The sequence below is a fragment of the Dendropsophus ebraccatus genome, chromosome 2 (assembly GCF_027789765.1).
Source record: "Dendropsophus ebraccatus isolate aDenEbr1 chromosome 2, aDenEbr1.pat, whole genome shotgun sequence".
NCBI classification, from domain to species: Eukaryota; Metazoa; Chordata; class Amphibia; order Anura; family Hylidae; genus Dendropsophus; species Dendropsophus ebraccatus.
The window spans coordinates 177,100,056-177,127,719 of NC_091455.1; the positions used below are offsets into that span (position 1 = coordinate 177,100,056).

Below are 27,664 nucleotides of genomic sequence, written 5' to 3' on the forward strand. Positions count from 1 at the left end.
CTGTAGTTTGGGGAGGGATGGGGGACATGCATGCAGAGCCTTGTCTGTGTATTCATCACTTTATTGATTCCGTGAGGTTTGTTTGTGTTTTGTTTTTTTAATGGCTACTGAAAATAGAAACTGATTAAAAAAAAAAACAGAAAAACTGATGCAAAGTGACATAAGTTTATGCATCAGTTGTGCAATCAGTTTGCATCAAAAAATACAAAAAGAACAAGAAGATGGTGTAAACACCTCCTGTCATGCAGCCAAAGTGAGCTATGTGTGGAAAGGCTTTACACGCTAAACTTATTCCCAATGATTATGCAACATGATCGTTCACTCCGCGATACACAGAAATTGATTTATTGGGTTTAGTGATGCAAACGACATTAGTCTCATGGCTGAGCAGGCATGGGAGAAATATGAATGTAGATGGGTATGGGGGATTTCAATGACCTTTTTTTATTTTATTTTTTTTTTGGGATCACACTTTTGGTGTAGGTGAGCATGTATGAGTGCTTGAGTCTTTGGATTTTACCGCGTATAAAAAGAGTCTGCTTTTAGGGTTGTGGGGAATACATACTTGTGCACAAGGCTGTTGGATTGGTGACCCAAGCGTCACATATAATAACAAATTCACTGCAATTGAATGGTAACATAAGGCTTTTTGTTGCTGCTGGGAAAACTAACTTCAAACTCCACACTTTAAAGTTGTGTGCACACTCAGGTTTTTGGTCCTTCACCCTCGAAAAGGTTATTTTTCATGTACAAATGCCTGAAATTTTTCGAAAATTTAACATATATATATATATATATATATATATATATATATATATTATATATATATATACACATATACACATATACACTCACCGGCCACTTTATTAGGTTCTAATCAGCCAATCACTTGGCGGCAACTCAGTGCATGTAGACATGGTCAAGACAATCTCCTTCAGTTCAAACCGAGCATCAGTATGGGGAAGAAAGGTGATTTGCGTGCCTTTGAGCGTGGCATGGTTGTTGGTGCCAGAAGGGCTGGTCTGAGTAGTTCAGAAACTGCTGATCTACTGGGATTTTCACGCACAACCATCTCTAGGGTTTACAGAGAATGGTCCGAAAAAGAAAAAACATCCAGTGAGCGGCAGTTCTGTGGGCGGAAATGCCTTGTTGATGCCAGAGGTCAGAGGAGAATGGGCAGACTGGTTCGAGCTGATAGAAAGGCAACAGTGACTCAAATAGCCAACCGTTACAACCAAGGTAGGCAGAAGAGCATCTCTGAACGCACAGTACGTCGAACTTTGTGGCAGATGGGCTACAGCAGCAGAAGACCACACCGGGTGCCACTCCTTTCAGCTAAGAACAGGAAACTGAGGCTACAATTTGCACAAGCTCATCGAAATTGGACAGTAGAAGATTGGAAAAACGTTGCCTGGTCTGATGAGTCTCGATTTCTGCTGCGACATTCGGATGGTAGGGTCAGAATTTGGCGTCAACAACATGAAAGCATGGATCCATCCTGCCTTGTATCAACGGTTCAGGCTGGTGGTGGTGGTGTCATGGTGTGGGGAATATTTTCTTGGCACTCTTTGGGCCCCTTGGTACCAATTGAGCATCATTGCAATGCCACAGCCTACCTGAGTATTGTTGCTGACCATGTCCATCCCTTTATGACCACAATGTACCCAACATCTGATGGCTACTTTCAGCAGGATAATGCGCCATGTCATAAAGCTAGAATCATCTCAGACTGGTTTCTTGAACATGACCATGAGTTCACTGTACTCAAATGGCCTCCACAGTCACCAGATCTCAATCCAATAGAGCATCTTTGGGATGTGGTGGAACGGGAGATTCGCATCATGGATGTGCAGCCGACAAATCTGCGGCAAACTGTGTGATGCCATCATGTCAATATGGACCAAAATCTCTGAGGAATGCTTCCAACACCTTGTATCTATGCCACCAAGAATTGAGGCACTTCTGAGAGGCAAAAGGGGGTCCAACCCGTTACTAGCATGGTGTACCTAATAAAGTGGCCGGTGAGTGTATATGTATATATATCTATATATCTATATATATATAATATTTTATTTTTATTTTTGGGACAATAATTAATAAAATAAAAATCCAACAAAAGTGTTAGGCGCTGTAGACAGCAAGAAAGTAAAACTCTATTGAATGGGATTTTTATTTTATTTTTATATATATATATATATATATATATATATATATATATATATTTAATTGGTCGGAACTCAGTACCAAAATAAAGTGTCACTGTCGTTATAACTTTCAAAATGTAAATCAACAGTAATTTGTAAAACAAAGCTATACTTACCAGAAATCCAGGTCCAGTCTCCTGAAGGCAGATTTTTAGTCCTGTGTTCTTTTAAAAAAAACAAAAAAAAAAAACTAAACACATAAAATCTGACCAGTACTGATAGTCACGGCTCAATGTGTCCATCAGTCACATGACTGCCCTCTTTGTGAGCACAGATGACCTGGGGAAAACTGGACTTCCTGTGTTTAGTCAGAACACAGGAAGTGCCGTGTTTTCCATGATAAAAATGAAATGACTGTAAACTGCCAACGTGCTTTATGTCACGTCACAACAGTGGCACTTTAATAAAACCAGACAGACCCCATTAAAGTCAGTGGCATCCATTGGTGTGCATTTTGCAGCAGACGGTCTGGCTTGGTTTCTATACGCTTAATAAGGCCTCTTTCACGGATTAAAAAATCCACAGCAAATCTGCGCTGAAATCCTCATCAGGTCCTAAATGCGTGAACTTATTATATAGTGTTTTTGTTGCATAGAATTACCCATCAGCTTAGCTCCAATCTCTTTATTATACAGTACATGTTATAAGAGCAAGAAAATTAGGAATTTTATTATCGATAAGTGCAATTCATTCTACACTTGGTGACACATTTTTTTATCTGTGATAGGTCTGGTTATATTCTCTTTAGTGCCATGTATTATGGTATTGTGTACTGTGTTGCCTTCTGATACCAGTATGGCTCGTGCGGTAATTTATACTGCTGTACACTTGTGGTTTTCATGTTGCTATATGGCTTGTCTTTAGGGACTGTGCATTCTCTTGTCAAGGGACCGCTCTCTGCCATGGTGTAACAGTTGCTAAGTTTCCTCCAATTATATAGCATGTATACTTTCTGAAGTCCAAAGTCTACAGTAGAAATTATTTACATATAGATGCTTGTAGGCATGCTTGTTTCTATATGTGTACTATTCATTTAAAAAAAACTTTTTTCATAAGTGTTTTATTACCATGAGACGCATGTTTATAACCTTATAATTATCGTATGTGCTAAGATGGACAGCTCTGATTGAACTAGTATTACAGTACAGTAGAACAAGCTGGAGGAAGGGAGATCTCTTTACTGTAAGAGCTGGGAGACCGTTAGAGGAAGTGATCATGGTAAACAGGATCCTAAATACATTTTTTAAAGTGTACTTGGAATCACAACTTGGAATTGGAATTTTTTATTTTTATTTCAAAGATAAGAAAAATTGTCTCTTGCCTTATGGGGTTTTTTGCCTTCTGGGTGAACCTTACAAAAAAGAACTCAATTGGATTGGTTTGTAGTTTTTAAGAGTAAATAGTATTTTAGGGTCTCTTAGATTCTCCTCTTCTGGACCTAATAGTCTGATATCTATCAAATATGATCTTTTAAAGAGGTTATCAGCGTGTAAAAATGTTATACTTACCTCTCGTCGCTCCCACGGTGTTCTTAGGTGGCCTCTCTGGTGGGATAGTACCATGGCCATTGACTGTCACTATCACTCCCGAGACAAGTTAATCTCGGAAGTAACGGAGCTGCATTCAGCAGGGCACCGGAGAAGCCACATTGGGACACCGGGAGAGCGTAGAGAGGTAAGTATAAGAGGTATATTATGTTTACCAAGAGTCCGGCAATATATAAAAACTTTTTAAATGCTGGATAACCCCTTTAAAGTTTACTTTTATACAGAAGAATTAAACCAGAGCATTGGTATGGCTTTAAAGAAGTAGTCCACTGCAGTAAAGTACACTATACATCAGGTGCGGAGAGTGTTGTAAAACACACCCAAGGGATCCAGATGTCCTGATCAGCAAGATTTTATTTTATAGTCTCTACTCGAGACAAAGTATGCATTTTGTGGTCTAAGAACCCCTTTTGTCAAGTTACAAGAGTTTCTTGTAACTTGACAAAGGGGTTCCTGGACTTGCAAATGTATAGATTGTCTGGACGCTGTGAAACAAAATCTTGCAGGTATATAGACATCTGTTTCACTCTTTTATGAAGCTCTGTGCCTGGAGTATACCCCACTTTTCTGCAGTAAAATACTGCTTGGATCTGTACTAGTTCCGATATATTACTGGCATTCATACCTGATGCTGTTTGGAGTACCAGAGCAGTACGAGCATGAAATTAAAAAAATAAAAATAAAATAATAAAACATGTAGTCTTTCAGCTGTAATTGTAAGTTGTACCTTCACACTGATGCACTGTTGTCTGTGGCCCTTTTGCCAGTAATGACATCACTCCTTTTACATAGGGGCATAGCTGTAGCATTGCCTTATGAACAGCTTAAAGCGAGTACCCACAATCTGCCCCCACAAACCACTTGTACCTTTGGATAGCTGCTTTTAATTAATATTATATTTGGACAGTTATTGTCCTAAAAAAATACTTTTAAACCTGTAGCCCTGTGCCAAACGGCCATGGCCTAGAGTGTCTGTGCATTAGACTTGCACCAGCCCTCCATCCCTCCTCCTCACCCTCCTCCTCACCCTCCTCAGCATTAGGAATGCCCCAGGCAGGTATTCTCCTATTCATCACCTGTAAGAACACGGCACATGGGCTGGATCGTTAAGGCACCTGTGCAGTTTTCAGACAAGTGATGAATAAAAAAAATCCTGGCCAGGGGTATTCCTAATGATGAAGAGGGTGGGGAGGAGGGACAGAGAGGCGGTGCAAGCCTGGGCACAGACACTCTAGGCCATGCCAATTTGACACAGGGCTGCAAGTTTAAAAGTATTTTTTTAGAACAATAACTGCATCACCTGCCGAACGGACCCCAGGACAGATCTTGGATTAAAAGCTGCTATCTAATGGTACAGGCGGTTATGAGGGGGCAGCTTTCATGCTGACCATAACAAATCGGAATATTGTAGAAAGCTGATATGAGGTCAGGGCGAGGCTGACTGCTTAGGTCTGTAGCTGTTTCAGGCTTTATTGTTGTCAGGAATATAGTGGTATACGATGGAGAGAAGGGAGGTTATAGCGCCACTCCTGAAAGGAATTACAGCATGACATGATTTGATATAAAGCTATTAACCATACATTAGCAATACAGAAACTGACACTCTTTTATTTTTTACCATCTTTTGTTGACAGCTTGACTTGTCAAAACCTCAATCATTGACACCTAGTTCTAAAATTATACCTCTACCCATGTAAACTAATCCTTTACTGCCTGTGAGTAGATCTATGACTCTCGGTTATGTATCTGAGCCAGGTTCTGCAAAGCTGAACTTCCAGAATTGCAGGTTACTATCTGAGCTATGATATCTGCTATGGCAAACCTCTATATAGTGCAAAGTGGGCCTCAGGTTGGAGAACCAGGTTGTACAAATCTGTACAGCGTCCATTGCCTACTATGGGCCCCCATACTGTGCCTTTTTTTTTTTTTTAATGGAATCACATAAGTATTTCTCATGAGCGTCTAGATAATGTATATGCCATATTACTGAGAAGCTTAAGTAGTATGAGGAGACTAATCATAACTACAATAATGATAAAATCCTCACTATCAGAAGACTGGGAAACCATGTGGACAGCTGGTATGTAAAAGTGCCCATATACCATCTGTAGCTGTCAGACGAAGGTTAGTTCAGTTTACACCTATCTCTCCCAATCCGTCTATACATATGAACATTCACCTTGGGGAGGTAAGCTGCTGCCAGCAGATCCAGTGGTGGGTTATGTCCGGAAAAAAACAAAGTTATGCATTGACATCCAACATGCATAATCCTTCTCTCACCCCAAAGTTCCTAGTTTTAAAGAATACCTTATGTTTTTAAAAAGGCTTTTGACATGTCCTAGATGGGTGATAAAGTTTTCATGGTTAACGGTCTTAAGGGCCTCTTACATGGGTCGATTATTAGCCGGATTGTCGCTAGAGACGCTCCTGTGGTTGATAATCGGCCCACGTAAAAATGATGGCGATCGGCTTTACCGACCGCACATGTTCCTGTAAGCAGGGGTTTGTGCACCCGATAAAGAGAAACTGACAGCACGGATATGTATATATCCATGCTGTCAGTTTCCAGATCATAAGCAGTGTATATTTACCAGCCATGCAGCTTGTGATCCACTATCTGGTTCTCTGGACCTCCGGACACTGCTGTAATTTCAGGCCGCTGCCTCCTCTGGAATGATTGAGTCGAAGGAGGCGGAGCCTGAAGATACAGCTGGCGCCAGATACTGGATCATAAGCAGCCTGGACGGCAAGTATAGACTCTAGTGATCTGGAAACTGGCAGCACAGGTATATGTATATCATTGCTGTCAGATTCCCAAGCTGCACAAACGATACATAGATCATTCGTGCAGCCTGGCCCCTTTATATTTTGGGCCCTGTGAAAGCAATGCAAACCAGCGCTGATCTTGCTGGTCGGCGCTCATGTGAACGCACACGGCTGACAAATCTTCATGTCTAAAAGAACCCTTAGTGTTCAGACCCCAAGGAATCACGAGAACAACCTGGAAGGAATACAGGCACCTGCACACATCTCTCCCTGCTCTGTCTGTAAGACCAGGACTAATATGTGTCATTATGACATTATGAGTCTATCCTGTCATGTGATACAGAGTCGGAAGAGAACGTACCTAAGTGTGGACTCCTTCCGGCTCCTGGTAAGTCGCGGTGTGAACTCTCAGACCCTGACCGATCCAAACTTCTGATATGACATATGAAAAGTATAACATGACAGCGCCCATTTAACTTTGCTGAAAATGTCCATCACAATGTGGTAAAGTAGAGCTAAAATCTCGGGCTTGCGGTCTTCTAGTTTTGGGGTATATGTTTCTAAGGCTTTCCGAGGCCTTGCAGTGTATCTGTTGTTGGGTAATGTGCAGCACATTTCACGGCTCTGTGGTTGCTACTTCCCTTCGCCCACATGAAATAGAGTAAAGTTCTTCTCTATCTGGTGGGATTGGTTGCCAGGCGAGGGTATTTCTGGAGCTGTCGCTTTGCTTGTTAAAAATTTATTAAAACATATTTTATATAGTGTATTTTTTCACAGTTTTTTTTTTTTTTTGTCTTGACTAAATAAATTCCCTAACTGCAGATCTGGAGAGCTGCTGTCGTCTTTGTGTAGCTGGAAATTCCCCCATTTTCGTGGAAGTCCCTTGGAGGACGTTATTTTACAAACATAAATGAGGACATGAATAACTAATCTTTGTTCAAACACCATATTGCTGTGTCATTGCTCACAAGCGTGTGAGAGGAGGATTGCAGCATATACCATAGGCCTCAGTACTGGAAGGAGTTCTGTCCTAGTTCACTTTAAATAGTAAAAATATGGTGGCTTTTTGATGGTGTTTTATAGTGTCTATAATACTGCCCCTATAGGCTCTCCACCACTTTCCCCCTGCAAATCTCTATGTGGCTTCATAGTGCATAGACGTATAACAATACTGCTCATTGTCGGCAGAAAAAGACCACCTGGTCCATCTAGTCTGCCCTTTAGGATACATACTGTATGTTTTATCCCAGGCAGGTTTAAATTATTAAATGTTTAAATTATTGTAGATTTACCAACCACATCTGCTGGAAGTTTGTTTCAAGCATCTACTACTCTTTCAGTAAAGTTATATTTTCTTATGTTACTTTTGATCTTTCCCCCAACTAACCTGTCACTGTGTCCTCTTGTTCTTAAGTTCAGTTTAGGATATTGCGTAATAATATGAAAATGTGCCTGAACCTTTCTAAATACTGGTAATTTAAAGGGGTTATCCAAAACAGTCCCCAAACTGGAGACAAGTGGTGCTGTTTCCGAAAGAAAGTGGCCATATTTTTTCGAATCCTGGATAACCCCTTCCAATGACAAGCATATTTAGATTAAAGGAAAACTACCCATTCTGGTTCCCCCGCAGCACAGTGTCACAGGCTTTAGGTCTCTGGTTTCCTGTTTCATCACTACCCACTGAGCCAGTCAGTGACTGCAGAGCTGTCCTGCCTCAGTCACTGATTGGCCGAGCAGGCATTTATGAGTCCGGGTCGTGACGTCCTAGCATTGGTAGCTACAGGAGGCCAGCGAGGGACTGTGAGCGGTGACTCTTTGCTGTGAGGGCACAGGGACAGGTAAGTATCGCTGCTTTATTATGTTGCAGATGCTCATTGGTCAACTGATTGGGGCCGTTTTGGCCTGTCAAAAAAATCATTGAGCATTTGAGGCACCTCTCCCCATGTAATAGTGGTCATGTGGCTGACAGTTGTTTGCCGTATTACTGATCGTTTCTGCCATCCTTTCCATCCAACGGCCAAGCTATGTAAAGACTGTAAATGAGATCAGCATGTCTAATGGGGTCCTAAGGAAGCCCAGCTATCCAGTGCTTGTATCTCACCTTGGGTTTGGACATTGGCAATAATGAAGCGTTTCTGTAAGAGGAGTAGACGGGTCTTTCTTGATTTCTTAGTAACTTGATCTATGTGAATTAGAAACCTACTATGACTTATAGCATTGTACCTTTACAGTTTTTATTTATATATATTTTTTTTCTTATACAGAGCGAAGCAAACGCCACCTGAAGGGGTTAAGTCCAACCCATCGAAGAGGCACAGAGACCGTCTGAATACAGAACTAGACAGACTGGCCAGCCTTCTGCCCTTCCCACAGGAAATCATATCTAAGCTTGACAAGCTTTCTGTGCTCCGGCTCAGTGTCAGCTATCTCAGGGCCAAGGGTTTTTTTGAAGGTAAGATATGAATATGCTGTTTCATTTTACGGGGAATTTCCTTACTGATCAGAATATTGAAAGTCTTCACGGCCCTTGTTGTGGACTTTGTGATCATTATGTTACAATTTAGATTGATTCACTGTTTCCTGTGCATGTGCTTTAGCTATATAGCTTGAGTTTAAGAAAAGAGGAATGATGGCATGCTGGGAGTTGTAGTTGTGACGTTGGAGAGCACAGATGCCAAACTTGGGGCCCTTCAGCTGTTGTAAAACTATAATTCCCATCATGCTTTGGCTGTCCGGGCATTATGGGAATTGTAGTTTTGCAACAGCTGGAGAGTTGCAAGCTTGACGCCCATGACATAGAGCTTGGGTCTTCAAGCTGCGGCCCTCCAGCTGTTGCAATCCTACATTTCCCATCATGCCTGGACGGCCAAATCCAAAGCTTTAGCTGTCCGGGCCTGATGGGAAATGTGGTTTTATGGGCCACAGTTTGCTGACCCATGCCGTAGACTAACAGGTTGGAGGCCTCTGACGGCAGCTTTCATTATTAAACCTGTTATTTGCTGATGGAATCTTTATACCTGACTGGTTGCCGTCTTGTGGGTTTACTGAACAAATTGTTACTTGACGATTAATTTAAAAATGAAAACAAACATTGGTTTATGGTGTTATGTTTGCATCTATGGGTGTATGAATCCTTTCTAATAGGGAATTTTGGATATTTCACAATTGTCTTATCTGGAAGTTTCTTATCAGACTAAACCTGCCTTAAAGATCAGGTTCAGCTTCTTTAAAGGGATTCTCTGGAGAAAAAAAGTAGTTTTTAAATCAACTGGTGTCAGAAAGTTTTATACAGATTTTGTAACTTTTATCTAAAAATCTTGTCTTCCGGTACTCATCAGCTGCTGTCTGTCCTGCGGGAAGTGGAGTTTTCTTTCCAGTACGACACAATTCTCGATGCCGCCACTTCCGTACATGACAGGAACTGTTGAGAGAAGTAGCAATTCCCCATAGAAAACCTCCTACTCTTCAGACTAGAAAGAAGTGCTCCTTTAATGGTTTAACAATGTAATGGGTTTCACTTGAATGTATTACATGCACATTTTTTAATGGAAAAAACGCATGCAATTGTGTGTCATCTGTTTGGATCCATTTTCAGTTGACTTCCATTATTAAAAAGAAACGGATGCCTTTTTTTAAGCGTACAGAGAAGTAGTGTTGACACTACTTTTCTGTATGTTAAAAAAAAAACGCATCAGTTTCAATCCTTTTTTTTAATAATGGAAGTCAATGAAGAACTGATCCAAACAGGTGACACACTTTTGCATCTGTTTTTTTTTTGTTTTTTTTTTTGCATTAAACGTATACGTTAAACAGATTGCTAAAACGCAGTGTGAACCAAGCCTTACTAGAAAAATTTTGCGGGACCTAACAGGAAATTGGAAAACTGAACAGAATCATGTGCGAATGGTTTTTTATCACTTTACTATGATTTGTATTTCAGCTGTGCGGCATCTGCTACAGCCTACCCCTAGACTGTGCTTCTACATCAGCAGCTTTGTTGTGTTTCTTTGTTTACTTTACGTTATTGTTAAAGTATCTGCTGTCGTCCGCAGTATTGCATCTTACTCGTGCATTGCTTGTCGCTGCAGTTGTAGCTCAATAGTTAAACTTCGTAGCACTGCAGGAAGTTTTAATGTCGCCAAAGGCTATGTTCCCACACATTATTCTGGCCTACTTTCTGTGCTGTAAAAAAAAAAAAACAGCTGAGGAAACTGCATAAGGACATATCCTGAGACTGCATGTGATTTTTTTTTTTTTTTTTTTTTTTTTTTTTTTTGTAGGCCAGGTTCACACGTCTGTAATTTTTGTTTACCCATTTATTTGTATGACCCCATTCACACACCCATTGGAATTACGGGGCCATGATCTGTGCTAAAAAAAACAACAAAGGCCAGCTCTAGTACGACACTTATAAATGCACATCTGTCCATAACTGTGCGTTTGTGGCTACGGAGAGCCCTACGGATGTGTGAACGAGGCCTGATCATAGTGCTAGGTAGGGGTTAATAGCCCCTTCACAAGCTTACCATCAGATGTGTAACCTTCTGCTTGTGAGCTGCTCGTTTTGCATTTCTCATAAATGCAAATCTGTAATAAGTGTTTACAGATCGCCTCAAGTACTCTGCATTTCCATCCCCTAAAGCACAGAACTGTCCGTCATGTAGAAGGAGGAGGAGGAGGAGGAGGAAGCAATTGGCAACAGGGTATGGAAATCATGGACGTTTGAAGTGAAGGGGCTTTATAGTGAACCTGTCATCTGAAGATTGAGTACCAAAGTGCTGATGGTGTTACATAGTTCTTGGAGACAGGATACATAGATTACCTTTCTGTGACTGCAATGTGCTAAACAAATGCTTTTTTATGCTGCAGTGATGTGTCAAAGTGGCGTGGCCCAGACAGATCAGGGCTTTAAACTTCCTTAGCCACTCCTCTTTGACACTTTGATGCAACATCAAATTGTGTTTTAAATTTTTTTTTTTTTTGTACTTTACAAAGCGAAATAAAAGGTAATACATGTATCCTTTCCCTAAGAACAATGTAAGAGTGTTGGCACTTTGGTACTCCTTTTCCAGGTGACAGGGTCACTTTAACCCTTACTGTTGTTAGTTACATTATGTAAAACCGTCTGATTCCCTTTGAAATGTCTACTGTAAGGTAATTTTATTAAGGTCATATTCTATACCAGGGGTAGGGAACCTTGGCTCTCCAGCTGTTGCAGAAGTACAACTCCCATCATGTCTGGACATCCAAAGCTAAAGCTTTGGCTGTCCATGCATGATGGGAGTTGTAGTTTTGCAAACAGCTATAGAGCCAAGGTTCCCTACCCCGTTCTATAGTGCAATTTTACATTCCGTATAGCTTATGTATGTTAGGTATGCGAATAGGAAGGACAACATACCTTATGTAATAGGAAGTATCCTTGAAGGAACTGGAAGGCATTACCCTACGTCACATGTATTTAACGCAGTGTACTTATGTTAAGTATCCTTATGCTTCCCTTGCTTTGGTGTCTCCTGTGAGAAAATTAGGATTGTATATAAATACAGATAATAGTAATAAAACTATGGCTGGTGCTATGAGTAAGGTATAATTACTGAAACACGTTGAGTACTCTGGAGTGTGCTCTTTTGCTGTTCTGAGCTGTTTTACTGTGGATTATTAAAGAACCTTCCGGGACTTTCACAATGTCCTTTGTGCTGGATGTTTCTCTTAGTATTAAAGCTGTGAAGGATAGAAGGTAAATGGTATCCCTATTCTCTTTACTTCACTTCTTAATAATACACCACATTGTACAATATACATTGTAGATTTTAAAAGGAGTAGTTGTTTGCAGCATGTGGACTACTTCTTCAGATGAAGATAGTGGAGGGGACTTGTCAAGGCAAAGAGAAAGGGAAGCCATTTCAAGCAGACCCTCATGCAGCGACGATAAAGGGAAAATAAAAGCTATGGCTACTGGAATGTGTTGGTTAAAATAACAAAGAAAAATAGCTTGATCTATAAATGGGCGCTGTCACTTTGTCTCTAGGACATGTCATTTATTTTTTTTATTTTTTCTTTAAGTTATGGTTTGGATGTTTAAACCCTGATTGTTTAGAACAAGCCTGGAGAAGCTCTTGGCTAAAGGTCTCCATACACCTTTTATATCAGTCAGCCTGAAGACCACAGATGTCTGTGAAGGTAGGGCTTGGACGTCATGAAAAATCCTGTCTGACCTCTTTGTTCTGGGAGAGATAAGCCGCAGCCAGAGATCTCCCCATAGGGAACACAGGAATGCTCGGCCGTGACAAATGTTCCTGTGTATGGGGAGGACGGAGGCCGCGCAGGGGAGATAACTGAAGGGGTATGGCCACCGTAAGCAATTTCTTTTCCCGCCTCACTCCCCTTTCCATCTTGCTGCAGAAGAAGTCTATGGGTCTGTCTTCTACAGAGAAGCGCTCATCCCATCGCCTCTCCTGAGTGCTGGATCAAAATTGACTGATCAAAATTAGGACACTCCATAGTGACAGTGTGCACAATCCCAGCACCTGGCAATGTTCAGAATTTCCATAGATGAACAGAATGATGGCCACGCGTGGGATTTGCCAATCCATTCCTTTGGGGGACAGTTGTCCTCTGTTCTCAGGATTGGAGGGTGGGGGGAACTCCCCATCAACTAGCTAGTTCTTCAAACATTTATTCACTTAACACACGTTACAAAGTTATACAACTATGTAATGTGTGTTATTTAAGTGAATGGCCCCCTTCCCAGTGTTCCCCCCCCCCCCCCCCACCCCGGAAATGTTGGTGCATTATACTTACTGAATTGCTGTCGACCCAGCTCCAGCCGTCCCTCATTCCGGCCCCCCTCTGCCGCGTCATCAGCTGCTCAGCCGCGATTGGCTGAGCATATTCCGGTCAACAGCAATTCAGTTCGTATACTGCAGCACAAATCCGGGGTGGGGGGGACACAGGAAAGGGGGCCATTCACTTATATAACATAATTACAAAGTTGTATAACTTTGTAATGTGTGTTGTTTAGTGAATAAATGTTAAACGCCGCACTACCCCTTTAACTTTCTGCTTTGATGTGGGCCCCTTACCCCACCCCCCAAGCTAGCTGCATCACTTTGAACACTAGAAGTAAGTTACATTTGCATAGTCAGCATATCCTCTGTAGGCGGCTCACAGTAACATGGAACTGGGTGGACACTGTACTCGTACTTAGAGCTATAGAAATGTTGTAACATCCTGTAATCTGGACGGAGTATGCAGAGTTTTAAATGGAGCTATTATGTATGGGATCCCTACAGAAAAGCCCTTATAGGAGGCGGCCGATAGCCCTTAGAGGAGGCGGCCGATAGCCCTTAGAGGAGGCGGCCTTAGAGGAGGCGGCCGATAGCCCTATAAGAGCCAGGAGGCACCTTTTGGCACTTTTCGGGGTTTGATGGGAATCTCCTATAAATAAATGCTATACATTACCCCTAAGTATAATCCTTTCCCCCATAATTGCTGCCATGTTATGTAAGGGTCTGTGTATGGGGATCCACTGAGTAAAATGTTTAATTTGTCAGTCGGAGCGCACTGCTTGGATGACTGCCTCTATTTATTGCTAAAACCGTAGCTGGAGTTAAGATGAAGCAGTCTGTGAATAACAGGATGCGAACAGGGGGTGTGTGAATTCCTGAGGAAAGTAAAATATAAATGTGCAATCATATCATCTGGCTTGGAAGGAAGCGGACTTTTCTGCCAGTAACAATAGATATCTTTAAAAGAAAAACATTAATCCGAGTTGAAATAAGTTGAAGGCCGTTATTTAACTACCTATTATTTGCATCGGCGGTGTTGGTGATGTTCTTTAATGGATTGCGATCACTACCGTCTATATTCTGTATGCTTTCATAGAAGGGAATGATGCCGGCTGTGTCTCCTTACCTAAGTAAAAAGTGATAGCAGAGGGGGAAGAGTCATCTGGCATTGTACCATTGCCGGTGCAACCACGTCTCGGCTGCGGATTTGTAATGCAGATATATAGACTGAAAATCCTTATTGCAGTACAGCACAGTACTGGAAATCTAAGCTGTTATAGCCGCACCTCCTGTAGACATACCTTCTGTAGGTAGGCTTTGCAGACTGGTTGTACAATCTCTTGCAGGGAGACAGAAAAAGCAGCAAGTGGGGGAGAGAAGTGCTCCACTGTGCGCTTCTCCCAGCTCATTCAAGTGATCGGTGGGGGGTCTGAACACCCAGCCCTTGATTGATTGATTGATTGATTGATACTTTTGACATATGTCAAGCTTCAGCAAGACAGCAGTGCCAAGTGGATTCCTTAATACATTTTTTAAAGGGGTTCTCAATTTTGGGTAATCTCTACTAGTAAGCTAGTAATCTGTCTTTCTGCAGCACCTCCAGAGGTGAAATGAAGCATTACATCAGCAGGTTGTCTGTGTAGTGCAGGACAGGTCCTCCAGAAAGAGATGCTCTTTATAGCCACTCTACACCTTGGTCTTGCAGAAGACATTTTATTTGTATGAATAGGGGTTTTCCAGACTTGACAACCCCTATAAGACCTAGGTGGAACATTATTAATAAAAGGCATTGTTCTACAACTTCTTAGCAGTTAGACACTACCTGTAGAGAGTGCCACTAAATCCCAGTGTGTACCACCACAAAGCATCCTGGTCCAGCTTCTATGAAATATATATATTATGTGTCACCCATAAGTTCAATGTTTATAAATGCTCCTAGACCGTTCCTTCTAACAATAGACGTATTGTTGGAACAACTCCGGGTACCAGCTGCAGACTGTCCCCTAGATTTACATGCTTGCCTTGGTTGTTTCAGTGACATTGACATCACTGCAATAGATGTCAGCACTGGAGAATTGCTCTCTGTTCCATGGGCGCCGCTCATATGCAGCTGTTGACATCTCTGCAGTTACATGTATAAAACGCACAACTCGCCTTTTGTTTCCCGGCTCCAAATCAGCAAACTTGCTAAGCCTATGTGTCGTCTGTGCATACAGTGAATATTATTTGTCTGGTAATGTCCGTACAGAATCAGAAGCCAAGTCACAGGGAAGGACTTGCAAGTAACAATTTTCTAGCCTTCAACTTTCTCCATTTTCATTTGGTAGCAGCTGCCTCTTAGCCAGAGCCTCCAGAGGATACATGACCTGGTTTTCTTTCTCCTGCTGAGAGCTATGAAACAGACTGGTGGCGTTTCGGAGACTTTGAAGTACAGTCCAAATATTTATCAATGAAAGCTTCATTTCTGAGCGCCGCTCTTTAGGTCCGTATGAAGCGGAAGAAATTTGCAGTCATAACTTGACATTGTTTGACAATATTTAGAATTTTTTTTATTATTATTTGGTGAATCAAACTGTGTTCACGTCTGAAAATTGTCTACATTTGCAGGATCCATTGATTTTCAATGGACCGGACGTAGTCTGGTAGTGACTGCATTGAGTCTATTAATTTCAGTAAAAATTTTTGCAAGACTCAAAAAGCGTAGAACAATAATGTGAACATCATACTGTGCATTGTTTAAACTAAAACCTATAGATTATACCCGTGTTGCACAGCCATCTCAGTACCAAATGTAAGGCAGTGAATAAGACCTGGTAGGGATTTCTATACCTTTGACCTGGTAGTGACGAGGCTTCTCCTCTAAGGAAATGAAGAGTGAAGTATAGGCATGATCATATTATGTTGTTCACATTGTCCAGTAGTTTTGCCTGCGTTGGGCTTGTGAAGTCATCGAGCTGCTTTAATCCGTGGAAGCAATTTACGGCATGAGTCATAATAATCTCAGGAGGTCATCACATCTCCAGCCTTTACAGGATCTAACATAAAATGAGTTAGTCCAATGTAAGTATCGGATGTTTTCATTCTGGTTGCCATGGCTATGCCCAAGGTCATATATATGTGTGTACATATAAGTACCAAAGCTCCTGTAGCCTATTTTACTTATAATAAGGTCCAAAACGGATTCCATCTGTTGTGGGTTTTTTTTTTGTTTTTTTGTTTTTTTTAGTAAGTTTGGACACAAGTTTTATTTTTTTTGGCATTTAGCTTATTCTTCAAAACCTTGCAGGAAACACAGCGAGATTATGTGATGACCAAATGTAGCAAAAAATAAAATAAAAATTAAAGGACATGTTCCACAAGATTTAAAAAATCAGAGGCAGGCTGGGGGTGTTGGAGTATAATAAAGAAAGTATACTTACCCATCCCCATGCCCCGTAGCACTGCCTTACTGATATCTCCCCGCCTGCAGCAGCTCCTGCTGCTGCATCATCATTTATCCCCAATCGGTGACTGCGGAGGGACATCGCTACAGTCCCTGAGTGGCTTAAAGGGCGATCCATCAGCGGAGCTGTAACGTTTCAGGGTCTGGGTAAGTGACATACCTAGATGCAAAAATGGCGTGATGTGGCTGCCACGGACAGAAAAGAGCAGTGCTACAGAGGCACCCGAATGGGTAAGTGTATTTTTTTTTTCATTTCAGTGATTTTTTTACATTTCATGTGAATTCTCCTTTAAGTATTGTTTGTTTTGCATTCTTTAAAGTAGATGCTTATGCCCATTCCTGAATATGTGCGAGTAAGCATACAGGCTCGTAGACCTTCTATAAAACTTGTTTCCTGATGCGCTGACAAAGCCGGGAGTGGACACACTTAGAGTTCATTTACACAGATTATCTGACAGACTATCTGCCAAAGATTTGAAGCCAAAGCCAGGAGTGTAAATCTTAGGCTTTCCTTTATGACCTGATCACTGTTTATAGTCTGTTCCTGGCTTTGGCTTCAAATCTTTGGCAGATAGTCTGTCAGATAATCTTTCTGTGTAAATGGACCCTTACTGTGCCATTTTTGTTTTGAGATCAATAAGAGTCTGAATGCCCAGACACCAACCAGTCTTTTTTTTATTTATTTGAAATAACTATGCCCATTTACCTTTAGTGACTTTAAGCCTCTAATAAATATGTCCTTGGTAAACAGTGCTAAGCCAGCAGATCCTAATATTACTGAACTGTCCTAAGGTTAGGTCTAGCTCGTATAGACTCTCCTGAGCAGGTGATATGGAGATGTCTGCTGCATAAACTCACTGAAGCATTTATTGATCTCTAAACTTAGGGGCTTTTAATAGGCGATTTGTCAGGCTGTTGACCTAGTTAACGTTATCCTGTACAACACATGTAGCATTGCTTTTCCTTTGGGGAACCTCATGAGATTTTACGTACAGCTTTTAGGCTGGATGATCTTCATTTCTGCCGAATTCAGAAGCCGGCGCACCCACATGTTCTGTGCTGCCACTATTCAATGAATAGCAGCCCCAGAAAACTGACATGTCAGTTTTTCGTGCGGCTGGATGGAATCCCGGCCGGAGCATATACTATGTGCGTCCGCTCCGGCCAGGATTCCATTCATAAAAATGCAGCGTATGTTTTGCATAAATCCTGGCCGTTGTTGCAAACGGATACTTACCCCTTCTAGCCAAGTCCCGCTCCTGGAGACTGTCCTGGGACGGAAATATCCTTGTCGGAAGCCCGGCGCGCACTCTGCAGAGGTGAGTCCAAAGCCCATAGAGAATGACTGACTGCTCCATTTATTCTCTTTGGGCATCAGACTCCTCTATGCAGCGCACGCGCCGGGCTTCCAACAAGGATATTTCTGTCCCGGGACCGTCTCCAGGAGCGTGACTTGGTGAGATGGGGTAAGTATCCAGGGCTCTAGCGGGTCGGGCGGCTCGGGGGTGACATGTTTCCTTTAAGGTATTTTGGCACAGGAGTTGAAGAAATGTTGAAAGTTGATGCCCTTCATTTCTAAAAGTGAGGGTGGACCGCCATTTATCTTTGTGAGGTCTAGGCTTTTTTTTTTATTTTCAAAGCCATAACGATTTTGGACCTACCCTGCCTTCTCATAAAAGCATTAACAGGCAACACAATCCCATAAATGACCTTTCAAGAACACACATGTACCATATGTGCTTGTATAAAGTGATGACCTAATCTTTACTCTTTACCATCTTCCACCTCCCAATTTCACTAAAGATCTTAATCAAAACTCCCCTGAAAAACTAGAAAGCATAACAAAAAATAACATTGTTACTGTGCATTCTTACTTTTTTTTTTTTTTATCATAATTTAACCGATTTTTGTTCGTCGCCACAAAATATTGCATCTATATCCAGAACAAATCATTAGGGGGCAGCCACCAATGTCTCCAGGCTTCATTACCTCTAACTTTCTGTATTGTTGGAAATGGTTCTTGCCTTTCTGGGGTGTCCTTGGTCATCCTCTTATACTTCACTTTACAATATCCCTTACCTGTCCTCCACCCCCCCCCCCCATTCACAATGTAGCCTTCACAAGCATGGCTTCCCCTTGTCCTACTTGTCTAATCCTTTAGGCCAGTGATTTTCAACCTTTTTTGAGCCGCGGCACACTTTTTATACTTAAAAAATCCCGGGGCACACCACCAACCAAAATGGCACAAAATGACACTAAAAGTACATATTATACATATAGTTAATAATATAGATTCTAAATGTATTTATACTCACTCAGTGTGAAACCTGGGCCTGTTTTCTTCTCCCCCCTGTGCTTCTCTCCTGTGCTTCTCTCCACCATACTTCTCCCCCCTGCTTCTCTCCTGTGCTTCTCTTCCCCTGTGCTTCTCTCCTGTGCTTCTCTGCACCATACTTCTCTCCCCCCTGCTTCTCTCCACCAAACTTCTCTCCCCTGTTTCTCCCCCATCCCCATGTTTCTCTCCGCTGTTTCTCTCCCCCATCCCCAGGTTTCTCTCCCCCATTGTTTTCTCCTGTTTCACAGGGGCACCATAGTTTGGGGAACTTTCCCCGCGGCACACTAGTGTGCCATGGCACACTGGTTGAAAATCACTGCTTTAGGCTATGTTCAAAAATATGACTGTAATTTTGAGGTATGACCGTATTTTTTGTGGGTTCCATTGAAGTCAATGAGAAATTCGTCAGCAGTGCACACATCGTATAGAATAACGTCTGTAATTGATTACATGAACATGCTCATTATTTACCCCCTGCTTTTGCAAAATACAGGTGTTTTTTCCCCCCACCTATTTGCACATCGTTTTTCTTTCATTCAAAATTACCACTGTGTGTTAGCTTTTATTTTATTGTGTGAACATGGCCCAATAGTAAAACGTTTTTCAATGTTCAGTGCTTTCTTTGAAGAGACATAGTAGTATATGAAGACTTCTTTTCAGGCAGTTCTTAATGGGGGAAGAGAGCTCTCTATTATAAACACATTGCAGATAGTTTGCGTTAAAATTTATGTAAGAATTCTGAATTATTTTTTTGTCATGTAATTCAGAGGACTGTTCTAATGAGAGACGTCCTAAATACTATGTAAAGCATTAAAGCCAGTATTTTTTCTCTAATTTCAGACGACCTCTATAAACCCATTAGTTCACACTTTTTTTTTTTTTCCTAGCAGACTTTAGAGTTGACTCCCCTGAATCGGCTTTAGAATTCCAGTTGTGATTTTCGGGTTGGACACATGATGAGATGGTTTATGAAACGCCATGGCTTTGTTCAGAAATCCCACAGAATGCGTCGCTGAAGGAGCACTTTGTGCAGTGAACCGGAAGCGCTGATTGTGTCTAGGGATTGCTGTTAAAAGAAGAGATGAGGAATATGGAGTTATTGACCTCGGTGCACAATACTTTTAAATGCTTTACAATCAGCCCTGTGTTCAAGAAGAGACATTCTCATACAGGCATCAGAGAAATCTGAGAGATCTGGGCAAACAGCAATGAGTTGTTTCTTGCTGGCAGTGAGCGGCCTGCACTTCTGTCTGCGGAGAAGTCATTACAAAGAATTCTTTGTTTAACATTCCTCCTTCGCATACTGTAACTGCACGTTGTAGCATGTTGGTGCTCATCACAGGGTTTCATTTGTCTCTAGGACCACTACAATACTAGATCTGCCACTACACCGCGTTTTACAGCTTCTGTCCTTCCCATAAAGAATGGTCTCCTGCCGCTAAGTTGTCCGCCATTAGCTGGATGTGTGACGCTGCTAGTGGGCTTAGTCATCTTTTATCAGCTTCATTTGTGGACCTGTTATTATGGTAAATCTACTCACCCATAGGTTAGTCATGCCTTTAACAGAAATACATGCAAATATCACGTATGAAAAGCAGCCCGACTGTATATTTCATCTAGTCGTGTTTCCTGCCCACTAATCCGCTTTATAGAGGTGCACCACATATGTAAATGCTTTATTCAAAAATGATATATACGAAGCTGTAACATTAAAACCACCTGTTTAATAATGTGTAGGTCTCCCTAGTGGCATGAGAATAGCTCTGCCTCACCAGCATCAAGTCATGGACTCTATAAGACCTTTAAAGGAGTCCTGTGGTATTGGCCACCAAGACATTGGCAGTAGATTGTTCAGGTCCTGGAAAATGTGTGGTGGGATATGAAATGAGAAAAAATAATTTCAGCATGTCCTACAGATTGGCGCTATTGGATTGAGGCCAAGTTGCCACCTTGAGCTTGTTGTTATGTTTTAGCTTTGAGGCTCTGCCATTTGGGCATACTGTGCCATGAATGGGTTTTCTTGTTCTGCAACAATGTTCAGGTAGGTGATACATAAACATCTATATGAATAGATTTCCCAGCAGGACATTGCCTAGAGCATCACTCTGCTTTTGTCACCTTGCCTTCTGCCCTTAGGGCCCTATTCCACCGGACGATTATCGTTTGCATAATCGTTAACGATTAACGATCTCAAACGACCGCTATTGCGAAAGACCTGAAAACGTTCGGTCATTTCCATGGAACAATAATCGTTACTTATGATCGTAATTGCGATCGTTTCTCTTCGCTATTTATTCGCTATTGCGTTCGTATCTATTGCGAACGACCGAACGATGTCTTATTCAATGCGAACGATTTGCGAACGAGCAACGATAAAAATAGGTCCAGGTCTTATAAAGCGATCAACGATTTCTCGTTCGGTCGTTAATCGTTAACTGCATTTCAACCGAACGATTATCGTTCAGATTCGAACGATTTAACGATAATCTGAACGATAATCGTCCGGTGGAATAGGGCCCTTAGAGTTGGCCACTTTCTTCCATTGCACAATGGTCCAGATGGATTGTCATTGGCTTTTGGTAGGTGCGTTCGGTGGTGTACAACACCGCTGTCAAACTTGTGGCCCCCAACTTGTTGAAAAACTGCAACTTCCATCATGCATGGACAGCCAAAGCTTTAGCTGTTTAGGCATAATGGGCATTGATAGTTTTCAACAGTTGAAAAGAACCCTAAGCAGTCCGGGAAAACATGGATCCAGCCTGTGGTTGTATCCTTGTTCTCCAGACAGCCTTAGGGTTCTTTTCAACTGATAAACGATTATCTCTTAAATTCGAACGTTTTAACGTTTTTTTGCATGATGATTTTCCCGTGTGATAGGGCCCTTAGGGCTACATCCAATTTCTTTGGCCACCGATAATCAAACGCCGGATGAACCCCAGCGTGGTCCGGATTCCCTAATCCTTAGGGTGGTATTACACAGGCCGATGGGGGCCCGATAATACCTGTAAATGAGCAACGATCTTAAACAAGTTGCTGCAGGCACATCGTTACCGATGTCCTTGCAGCCCTTGCTTAACTTTATACAATACCTATCCACGTTCCAGGGCTGCTGCTGCCGTCTTCTTCTCCACGGGTCCTGCGCGCTCTAACTTCAGAGTGGCCTGTCAGCTGGCAGGCCGCTCAGCCTATCAGACCGGGACCGCCGCGGCCCGCGGCCTGTCACCTGACAGGCCACTCTGAAGCTAGAGCACACAGCACGCAGGGAGAAGAAGCCCGCAGCAGCAGCCCTGGAACGTGGATAGGTAATGTATATCGTCAGTCGCCGGCCGCACACTGATATTACATGTAGCGGTGCGTGGTCGCCGCCCGGCGAAAATAGGTCCAAACCTATATCAACGATCAGCCAATGATCGTTGTCATCGGCTGATTGTTGTATTTATTACATGGAGTGATAATCGGCCGATCCGGCCGATTATCGTTCCATGTAATAGTACCCTTACACTTGTCCATTTCCCACCTCCTAACATACAACCCTCAAGAACTGACTTCTCATTTTTTGAATAATATATCTCCGACCTAGGCGAGTTAATGGCGACGTAATTTTATTCACTTCATTTGTTAGTATATATATTTATTTGTGTGTATGTATATAATAAATATATTGCACTAGCCTGTAGGTCATCCGCAGTAATATATATACTGTATATGACAGGGCACAGCTGAGGTCATACACATATCAGATGCTTTAGGTAGTGAATGTGTAAATGGATTGCAGTGAAAATGGAATGACACCATTTTTATTTTTTTTTAAAACCTTACTTGAAGTCTCCATTTGGTCATGAAGACCTTGCTAAACGTAATCATTACTGTGTCCTTATTATGGATTAACCTTGGGTTTTTGCATCGTGTCATGTTTTTTTTTTTTTTTTTTTCTTGTTCATCCAGAAAAAGTGGATGAGCAGACAAAAATCTCGATTGGCTAGGCATCCTAGCTAAAACAGAAATTTGGATTAAAGTATCACCTTAATATTGCAAGGCTTTGATGTAAAATAATGAAAAGAGGCATTGAGAAAGATACCCTGTATTTCACAGCGGCCCCTTGTAAGTCGTGCTTAGACTTCTTCTTTGAAGGGACACTCATTATGGCTTCCTGTGTATAAGTTTAGCTTGATGATGGAGAAGTGTTGCCATTTTCTCTTTTGAGGTTTGTGGAAAGATGTTGTTTTCTTTAGCTATAAATGTGCTGGGAGGAGGATTTGCTGAAAATCAATCGCCCTATGTGCCTCAGTACCCATCACCACAAAAGTGACTGTTTGAAGGGGCAGTTGACTTTTTTTTCCCTTCTCATCTGTTATTTTTAGACAGTTGTCCATTTTGTACTCTTATTCTATTTCCTTGCCATTTAATATAGGGGCAGCTATCTACGTGGACTGCTGCACTGCATTCAGAGCCATCCTTTACAGTACACATGGACCATAGAAAACTGCGGGGGGGTTAAAGGGTGGGGTCACATATCCACAGCGGAAAGAAAATTAATATAGAAAAACAAAAAGAAAACTATATAGGAAAACAAAAGAGCATGATAAACTATAAAGCTAAATAAAATGTTGTACAATAATAATATAAAAAGTAATATGAATGGATAAAGCGAATCTGTACCCACAATCTTACCCCCCCCCCCCCCCCCCAAACCGCTTGTACCATTAGGTAGCTGCTTTTAATCAAAGATCTGTCCTCGGGTCCGTTTGGCAGGTGATGCAGTTATTGTCCTAAAAAAATACTTTAAAACTTGAAGCCCGTGCCAAACCGGAGTATCTGTGCCCTAACTTTGCACACCCTCTCTGTCATTATGAATGCTCCAGGCAGATTGCCTCCTATTCCCCACCTGTGGCAGCCCGGCACATGGGCTGGATCATTAAGCAGCTGTGCAATGTTCAGCATGGAGAAAATGTTCCAGTGGCATTCCTAATGATGAAGAGGGTGGGGAGGAGGGACGGAGGGGTGGTGCAAAGTTAGGGCACAGATACTCCCGTTTGGCACAGGGCTTCAAGTTTAAAAGTATTTTATTAGGACAATAACTGCATCACCTGCCGAACAGACCACAGGACAGATCTTGGATTAAAAGCAGCTATCCGAAGGTACAAGTGGTTTGGGGGGGTCAGATTGTGGGTACAGTCGCTTTAAATAAACATTTTAATATGATATAGCAGCCATTAATAATAAAGATTGATCCTACTGATCCCTTAAAGCATGAAAAATAGCTTGGAACAACCACTTAACAGGGAATTTTTTTTTTTTAATGAAAGCTTGTTCCCATCACCCCCATTTATTTCTATGTTGAATTCAGTTATGACGTATTATGATTTTCACCAGTTGTTAGTGTTGTATAGAAAATATAGTAATAAACACAAATGATCCTTGTATATTGTAATTATCCTGGGTAATATCCGCCCTTGAACACTATTATGTATTTTTACTTGCTTAGAAATTAACGCTGACTAATTTTTTAACTATCTCTTTATAGCAATTGGGATTGTTTTGCTGACGCGCTGCTCAGTGCTTTCCATAGGATGAGGTTAGGTTCTCCTCCTGTTTAGCCTCAAAAGGGCTTTAGTTACAGGCAAAAAAGTCAGCCTTTTATTCCATATGGGTCATGGAGTGGCCCTTTTTCTAATACCATTTTCTCAGTTGTGTTTGTGGTTATTTTTTTTATATTTTATTTTTTTTTTTGCAGCAAGAGCTATAGACCAAAATATGTTTTTTTTGTTGGAAGTTTAGACTTTTTTTGGGCCACCTAAAAAAATCAGGTCGATCAGACCAATTATTTTAAATGTATTTCTATCTTCAATGTTCAATTTGTACGATTCCATTGAAAAACAAATTTATATAATTTAGAAGGGGGGGTGTCACAATTATGAAAACAAAGTTTTGCTTTGTTAACACCCTCTTATAACTGGGCATGTGGTTGTGTTCAGAATTAGCCAATCACTTTAAGGGTGTGTGCACACTACGGAATCCGCGCGTATGACCTGTGGATTCCGTCGCTCGTACCCGCACGCGGCGGTGCACATTCCGCTGAAAGAATTGACTTGTCAGTTCTTTCGGCGGAATTCGAAATTCACCCGTGCATTGAATAGTGTCTATGGCACGGGTGGATATTTGCTGTTATCTTAAAACAACGGCTGTTGTATTGAAATATTGGCAGTTACTTACCATTATATGGCGGCCATCCACTCAATTTCAACATTGTGTGAACAGATCCTTTCTGTGATTTTAATCCACTCCTGGTTTTGGTTGCCATGAGGACCTGACATGAAGACCAAATGCTGCCTGAAATATACTGTGTGTGTGAACCCAGCCTAAGACTGTGTACCCACATTTGCGATGTTGGCCTGTATTCACACAATGTAATTTTGCTGCCATGTTTTTTGGACAGCTGTGATTTTGTGGTGATGCTATTATGGCAGTGATTATCAAAATTCTTTTTCCCCCAAAAATTCCCCTTGATGAAAAATTACATTGTGTGAACATAGCCTTGTGTTTCTATGATTAAAGCCTAAATGATTGTATGCTCTGCGTTTTGACTGCCTGGGCTTTGCTATGTGATTAGCATTACCAGGTATAATCAAATTGTTTAGAATAAGAAAAACATCTGCAATGAAGCCTGGTAGTGTTAAAGCCCAAACAGGTAATTCAGACATTTGGGGCCATTTTGTAGCCATAAACAAATGAGGGGGCAGGGAACAGCAAAAGAAAAAAGCGTCTGAAAAAAAACTGCATGGGAACAGATCCTCATGCAAAAAAAATGGCTGAAATTACAGACCAAAAGACTAAATAGTAGCATAGCTGTAATTGAAAATGTAAGACTAGATTCAATAAAACGCATAGATAGATAGATAGATAGAAACAAGATAGTCCACGGCACTCAGAGTTAACTGTGTAAAAAGGTTCAGTGATGTATTAAGTCTTCATAACACAGCACGCCAAACAAGACACGACTTTTCGGTAAGCTCACACTACCATTTTCAGATAGATAGAAGCATACTTACAACAATAGACTCAATAATAAAACTGTATGCAATAAGCCCCTAAACTCCTCTTATTGGGGGCTGCAAGCAGAGACAGTGTTTTATCATTTACCTCTGTGCAGGAACCAGGGAGTATTCAGGCAGCTTGACCCAAATTTATCACCTATTTCATATAACCAATCCCAGCATGTTGTATTTAATTTAGAATTATATTGTCATTTGTTGTGGGTTTTTTTTTTCTTCTTTTTACATTTGTACTATAGCAAGGAGTGGATAGAAAATAGAGCATTTTTTTATGTTGCAAGCGAACATATTCTTCCAGTAGGATTAATAATAAAAAAATCATATGGAATGTGCCAAGGGTTTTTGGACATGTACCTGCAGCCTAAAATCTGCCTAGTGTTGCTTTTTTACAATAAAGCAGTACATTGTCTCCATGTATTCTATGATGTTTAGCCAAATGCGCGGCTTCTGATCCCTCCTCCATCTCTAGTGGCATATCACAGTTGTTTTTTCCCTGTATTTTGCACATTTGGTTCTTGGTGTTCTCTGAGCAGGCAGCGGTGCTTTAACTATATGTAACAAAGGAAATGCCATAAGTCATAAAGTCATTTGCCAACACCTATAAAACATGGACTCATAAAGGCAACATCCGTTACAATAACAGGAACTCATTAGGATAGAGCTTCAGCAGGACAAGTAGATACAAGATATATTATGGAGTGTTCCATAACACTGAGATCATATGGATCATTTTGTGGCTTCTAAGTATGTTCTAAGGTGACAGAACAAGGAAATATTGGAATAATTTTTTTTATTTTTATTTTTTTTAAATCTAAACTATTTAAAGAGAACTCATCATGTTAAAAATGCCATCCAATCTGCGGGCAGCATGATATAAAGCAGGAGGAGAGCTCAGCAGATTAATATACAGTTTTATGGAAAAAGTTTCAAGCTAGGCCAAGTAGTCAAATGGGAGGTCCTGCTCAGTGATGGCTATCTCTGTGTAATCAGTGACAAGAGAGCTGTCAGTGAAGGGGTAGGACCGCCCACGTGACAACTTGGCCCAGAATGAGCAGAGGTTTATATGATTGAACTACAAGTTTTCATGGAATTATTACCACAAAATTCTACATCAATCTACTTCATTTTTTCTGCTCTATTACAATGCTGGTGAAGTGGAAGCATTCTCATGAAGACAGATTCCCTACTATGTGTTCTCCTGCCATATATACAATTTTTTTCTTCTTTTTTAGAATTTTAAACATTTTGTAAAATTGCATTCGTGAGCATTGCAATGTCAAAAACAAACCTCATGTGAACATGGACTAAGGCAGATGCTTGAGGATTAGCCAAACAGAGCTTTATTATAGCCGTGACCTCTGACATTACAGATGTCATAACTCATAGCGTACCATCCAGGGTTCACCTCTTCCTGGTTCTTGTCACTCCTCCTGTAATGTGAACCGTCACGGGCTCCACTAGAACTATGTCTCACTTCCCGGAGTCAGCGTTACCTTTATGACACTGCCGCTCGTCTCGCTCTGATGTCAC

General features: G+C 41.4%; 1 protein-coding gene across 2 annotated transcripts in view; it reads left to right on the top strand.

The window, feature by feature from the left end:
• AHR (aryl hydrocarbon receptor) overlaps window positions 1–27,664 on the top strand; it is a 101,361-nt gene that overhangs the window by 16,942 nt on the left and 56,755 nt on the right. For both annotated transcript variants that reach the window (XM_069958798.1, XM_069958797.1), the window contains exon 2: window positions 8,782–8,969. In XM_069958798.1, coding sequence (XP_069814899.1) covers window positions 8,782–8,969 — 188 coding nt within the window. The remainder of the gene's footprint in view (window positions 1–8,781; window positions 8,970–27,664) is intronic.